The 6,571-nt window shown below is 33.3% G+C and overlaps 1 protein-coding gene across 1 annotated transcript in view; it reads right to left on the bottom strand.

Moving 5' to 3' along the window:
- Positions 1 to 1,181: 1,181 nt before the first annotated feature.
- LOC106472925 (serine/threonine-protein kinase Nek5-like) overlaps positions 1,182 to 6,571 on the bottom strand; it is a 22,901-nt gene continuing 17,511 nt past the window's right edge. Inside the window, exons 6-9 of the mRNA XM_022402520.1 lie at positions 5,618 to 5,755; positions 4,726 to 4,885; positions 2,937 to 3,109; positions 1,182 to 1,307 (exon numbers count right to left, since the gene is read on the bottom strand). Of these exons, the coding sequence (XP_022258228.1) occupies positions 1,205 to 1,307; positions 2,937 to 3,109; positions 4,726 to 4,885; positions 5,618 to 5,755 (574 nt within the window). The 3' untranslated portion in view covers positions 1,182 to 1,204. The remainder of the gene's footprint in view (positions 1,308 to 2,936; positions 3,110 to 4,725; positions 4,886 to 5,617; positions 5,756 to 6,571) is intronic.

The following is a 6,571-nucleotide window of genomic DNA, read 5'->3' as shown; positions in this document are numbered from 1 at the left end:
CAAACATGCAATTCATGTCTTATTAAACTTGGGAAAGGTGATTATGATGATAAGTCTTTCATGCGTTCGTTCTATTCAAATTTTCGTAACTGTGTAAAATATCAAGTATATCACTGTATTGTTATTGGGCTGTTGCTTCTTATTTGCTTTGTTAAAGAAAAAAAAAGCAAGTTATTTCTAAAAATGTTTTATCTTAGTAGCACTGTTTTAATCTGATCAATATTTCTTACAAATATCAATTCCAAGCATACCGTTTTTTATATTCTTAAGTCTCTCGTTAAAATTCCAAATATATTAAATAATAAAAACTACAAAACATTCAAATAATCACAGAATTGATATGACATTATATTATTAACACAAATACAAAATATAGGAATGTACATTTGAACACAGAGTCAACTAGCTGAATGAATGCAGCTATGCTAGTTTTCCTATTTAAGACTGTTTTGTTACATTTGGCATCGAAAAATCATTAACTTGTCGCTTATCCTTATACAAGTTTTTTTTGTAGGAGTGCATCATTTCAGATTAAATTAGCTTATATTTTCTTCGTTTATTTTCTCTAATTGAAGTAGCTGAATCAGCATGGGGATACAGACAAGGTGGTCACGGTGAACAATGTTTTTTAATTGACACAATGGAGAAACATCTTTCTCGTTATGCCACTCTTGTCGCAAAATAGCAAGAGCTTGATGGAGACCTGGGCCAAGTAGGTTCTGCAAAACTATATAAAGTTTATCCAAATACTTCTTCGCAACACCTTTGTCAGTACTGCGAATTCGAAACTTCCACAACAGATCTAGAGTACAATCTTGGCAATGACTCTGATGAGGACAGCTTTCTAGGTTAGCCTGTTTGTCCTCAGATTTTCCATCTAATGTTCCTTTTACGCATTCGACATTCGACTGTGACCTTTGCATTTTTACAGTTTCCAAGTCAGTTCTTCCTACATCATCATCATCTTTATGGCTACCTTTAAACTTTAGAAAAACGTCGTCATAATCTTGCTTTATGCCAACATAAGTATTTTTTTCGTGATCCGAGGAAGGTTTGTCGAGTGCAAGCTTTGAAGAATTCAATTGGTCTGGCAGAATATCATTAGAGGCACCATCACAGTTCCTTTCATTTATTACACATTTCATGTTCATTGAAAGATTTGAAATATTATTTGATTCGACATTAATTCCTGTGTTGTTACCCGTTACTGTCTCTCTTGGTATAGTATAAGTTGAGGAAGAAATTCTCGTATTGCTATCAGTTTGTACTGGTGATAATTGAGAATCATTCTCAGTTTCATCGTAGACCTTCCGGGCGCCATTCAAGTTATAATTGGAAGTGCACCGAAAAAAGTAACAAAATACCACAACTTAAAGGAAGCATAATCTTCAAAATAGTATTATTTTAATACATTTAATTTGACACAATCACCTCAAATACTCTTGATTATATACTATCATTAATAATATTCGTGGAGAACAGGAACTGGTTAAAGTCAGTTTATTTCAGTTACTAGATCTAACTTCGTTTGTGGTCTACTGATCAGTTGACTTTCCTTTATTCACTAAGCTTACAAACTATAATGGAATCGACTGTCACTTTTATAACGTGTTTACAGCTGAAAGTGCGAAGCGTATTCAGAAGCACAAAATTTCGAACCCTGGATCTTTTAATCCGCAGCCATACACAGCCCAGTTTTCAGAGAAAACATTAAAATAGGCTTCAAATAAACACGTTTTAATTATATTAGGAAAGTTTTATACATTTCACAGACAGCTCAGTACAGAAGTACTTATTTGATAAGGTTTGGGATGTTGCATCTCAGCTGGAGTAGCATGACACTTAGTACTAGCACGTTACTACTAAACCAGTATGACGATTAGTTGCATCTCAGCTGGAGAAGCATGACACTTAGTACTAGCACGTTACTATTAAACCAGTATGACGATTAGTTGCATCTCAGCTGGAGTAGCATGACACTTAGTGCTAGTACGTTACTACTAAACCTCTATGACGATTAGTTGCACCTAAGTTATAGTAGCATGACACGTAGTATTAATACGTTACTACTAAACCTGTATGACGATTAAGTTTGTATTTCATTCATTAAACGTTCAACAATACGTACCCGTGTATCCAATAAATGTTGATGTTTGTGACTTTAAAAGTTGCCGTTTAAATGTCAAAAGCTGACAAAGCATTAGAAACCAATAAGCCTAAAATTTGTGATAAAAAGCATATAAACTGCAGATTCAAAATGAGAAATGTGTAAGAACATTTTAGATCTATCTTTAGTCCCCCATAGTCACTATCCCATAGGCCATTCGTTCAATACCAGAACTCGTTAATTGGATAACAGAAATTTTATCCTACACAGAATTACTTGTTTCCTCATGCAGGCTTTTGAAAACATTAATCTATTTCACTTTGTGGTATTTACTAACTAAACAAGATTACATCCGTGAATGATATACTTTTATTTTAGTATTTGACGGTAGGTGTTTCTATAATATCAATGCACTTATTATGAACGTGCCTACTGGCCTGTTACCAACATATTAAAACTTACCGCTTGTCCCTTCTTTCGAAACTTGACAGACTTTGCTTCTTCAGCTGTTATATAAAAAATACCGCTATAAATTAATAGGCAGTTGCATTGGCTACGTTTAATATCTATTAGAATTTTTTTTATTTTACGCTGCTATCATAAATGCTACCCGGTAGCTCAGCGGTAAGGCTGAGCGCATATAATGTTAAAATTCGGAGTGATGGATAGTGTACACCGTGCAGCATTGTTTCTTAATAACAAACAAAGCTATCATAAACGAAATAATTATATATCTTTAACCCGTTTCTGTATACCATGGCTGACGTTAGTGGTATCTTTTTCGTCACAGTATAAATTCAAACAATGTTCAGATAGGGAAATAGCTTACAAAAGAATTAAATTCCTGCCTTTGCAAACTGAAACAGAAGCGCTCCTCCTGACCTCCGTGCGCCGCGAGATCTTACTTTTCGGCTGACGTGTGTTCGTCACACCTGTACTGTGTCTTCTTATTTCGCAATCCGCTCCTAATGAAGGATTTGGGGCGCCACCCATGTTCAGTCCCTAGCAAAGAAAATGAAATAATTCTTACTTTTTGAGATTAAAATTATTCATATAAATTACCATAAGGTCATTTTTACTCTGATATAGTGTCATTACAACTTCTACTATGTGTTATCACTATCATACCAAGCACGTAAGCCTAACTAAACAAAAAATCATTATCCACACCAATACTCTGTTACTTAATTATTAGGATGTTTATTTTGGGAGAATTCTGGAAAATGAAACAAAAACATCCATGTACAAGTATTATAGCCATAAAAGTAAATATAAAAAAGCTGAATCTTGAGTTTTCTACATTCATAACTTATGGGCAAAGATGGAGTGGGTGGATTAAAGGACATAGTGTCTGACTTGATAATATGCAAGTAATCATTTGACAATACCAGACCCCACTAAAAAGCCTGTACCGTTTATTAAATTTAACAAGTTGGTTCCCGTTGCATTGCACTTTTTTTTCTAAAAGTTTACACCTCTATCATCCAAATCTTTAAAAAAAAAAACGTTATATCTTGATTTCTTTTTTGAAACTGTCAAATTATGAGCTTTACATAATTGTATTTTAAACGAATAATCTTTCTTCTGTGCATCCTCAGTGTCTATTAATTTAACAAATTACAAAGCTTTTCATAATATGGTATAAAACTGTTGATAAAAGTAGGAAAAGTAGGAAATAAATATTTTTAAGTAAGAAAAATTCAAGTCTCTTTGATTTAGTTTTCATATCTTAAATTATACATGTGTAGTTTGACAACTGCAGTTGAGAAACTACCATCAAGATGTTTTTATTATCTTAGTTTTTCTGTACACAAGGGAACTCTTTAAAGGATGTCTATAATGTTAGTGACATAATCTCGCTTTTAGGAATTATAGAAATGCATCTTGAAATCGGCTATGTTTAAAATGTCAAATCCGTTAAATTAGCTTTATAAAATGTTATGATCAAATATGTACATTTAACATTTTTATTTATGCAAACTTCCGGGAAGTATAAAGCGAGTTACGTCATAAATAGAACTGTTAGTTTATGAAAAGAATAAAAACTTCAAATATAAATGTTTCATTATTTTGGTAAATTAACAGCTTCATCTTATTGATATATATACTCGCTTTGTTTTGACCAGAAGCATCTGAATTAGTTTAACAGAACTGGACTGTGGTGAACGATACTGTAATTTTATTTTTCACTTCAGAGGCGTCGCTAGGTTCTTAAGATTCAAGGTTCTGGCCCATAGGCGCGAGAGTTTTCGGTGTTTCAGTGTGATATAGATTATGTTTTTCTATTCTGATTTTTCAATACACCGACTGAGGATTCGGGTCACGGGCCCCGTGTGCCATTGCCTAGCGACGCCTCTATCTGACTTACAAAAAAAAAGGAAGATTTTTTGTTTTTCTTAACATTGTCTGTCTGAATAGACCGTTAAGTAATGGCGTTGAACTTAATAATAAACTTAAAATGTTAATTTTAACAGATCTATTTACATAACATAATATGTTTATATAAGTTACTGAAAAACTGGCATGCACACCCGCAAAGTAATACGCCAAAATTCATAATAGCCTGGCAGCGATGTTTAAAAAAAAAGTTAATAAAGCCATTAGGATATTATTATTACCTCCGAAATGTTATCTCGGTTCCAGTAATGACGAGAAAAATAATCATATAAATGGCACTGCATTGCGGGTATGGCCAAGATTTCTGACGCGGAGGGTCGTCTATGTGGTTCCACTCTTAACAATACAGATATGAGGTCACGAAGGAGGAGGCTATACTGACTGGATTAAAAGTAAAGATTATATTTAAAGCTTTACATAATTCCTGTACTTCCAACACTCAACACATTTAAAACTATACAGTCAGTATTTAACGTCCAAATGTATTGTACTCAAACAGTAAGAGACAAATAATTGAAAAGGCGTACAGCTCCAATTAACAACATAATTCCATATACAGAGATGTTTGAGTAATAGTAAAGTACACGCGTAACTAATATTTTCAAGCCTATTGTTTTAATTGTCTTCCATATATAGTTACTTCCATCAACAACCTTTTTCCTACGTTTTATAGGATAGTGTTTTGAACTAAGACAAAATCAACGCGTTACATGTTCGCTCATGAATATCACAAGCTTTGGTAAAGATGGAGTACAAAATTTGGTTATTCTGATATAAACATCATAAGATCCACACATCATTCAAAATCGTAAAACGGGCAAGACTTGTCACAGCAGTAAGATCCCACTGTCACACAGAATCGTTATAAGAATGTATTTGTTCTAACAATGCGATCCACGTGCAATTAAGAATTAATATAAAACTAATATTTCCACAGTGTTATCAAAAAATATTGGTAGTTTTGGTTTTCTCAATATTAGATCAATTTAATAGTTAAAATAAATTCTAGTTTAATTTTATCCACACCGTATTATTATATAAAACAAACTTAAGTAATTCCTTTATTCCGAAATATTTACATTGAACTAAAACTCCGCTTCTGTTTTAACTTACCTTGAGATTGGTTCATACTTGCAACACAAAATAGACATTAGCAACTCTTGGAAAGTTCGACCGTGAAACGGATGAGATAAAGTCGACATTTCGTAGAGAACACAGCCTAGGGACCACATATCGCTTTTATGGTCATAACTGCAATAAATTTCTCAAGGAAACAAAAAAGGAATAATCTATAATGTATTGAAGTATTGGTTGTCCATTTATTTTGTATTACATTGAAGTTAGTCTAAGTGAGGAAAAGATATTTCATATCAGCTCACACATACACACAAAGATAAAAATACAAAACCAAATAAACTTAAGAATGGGTTTTAATTTCTGTAAACACAGTGTTTAAATTTACTACGTTTTACTTATATTTATAGGTGATGACAACTGTTAATAGTACCAATATGCAAGTCCATATTTTCGTTGGAACGCCAAGGTTTAATGCATTTATGCGTTCAGCAAGTTATACAACAATATGGAACATCAGAGGGCACCACAGTAAATACAAAAGGAATGATAGAAATGCATGTAGAATATGATATCGATCGATGTCTGATCATCCCTGGTTCGACACCAAAATACCTGCCACGACATGACATTTAGAATAACTAGTCAACTTCGGGTTTTTTTGTGTAGTGCAATGCAACAGTCTTACGTAGTGGCAAGATAATAAGAACAAGTTAATAATGGCTGGAGACGGCTTAAATGGGTAATGAAGAAAAACTTTAATACAAGTTTAACATGACAGCAAATGTACAACGTTTCGACAAGGTTTTGTCATCACCAGACAAAACCTTGTCGAACCGTTGTACATTTGCTGTCATGTTAAACTTGTATTAAAGTTTTTCTTCATTACCCATTTAAGCCGTCTCCAGCCATTATTAGTCTCAAAGTGGGTTCCTCGTCATCGAATAAGAACAAGTTAGTCGAAAGCGATTATTGAATAAACGAAAGGATGAT

This window comes from Limulus polyphemus, unplaced genomic scaffold (assembly GCF_000517525.1).
Source record: "Limulus polyphemus unplaced genomic scaffold, Limulus_polyphemus-2.1.2 Scaffold125, whole genome shotgun sequence".
In the NCBI taxonomy this organism is placed as follows: domain Eukaryota; kingdom Metazoa; phylum Arthropoda; class Merostomata; order Xiphosura; family Limulidae; genus Limulus; species Limulus polyphemus.
This window is presented reverse-complemented; position numbering and strand designations above follow the sequence as displayed.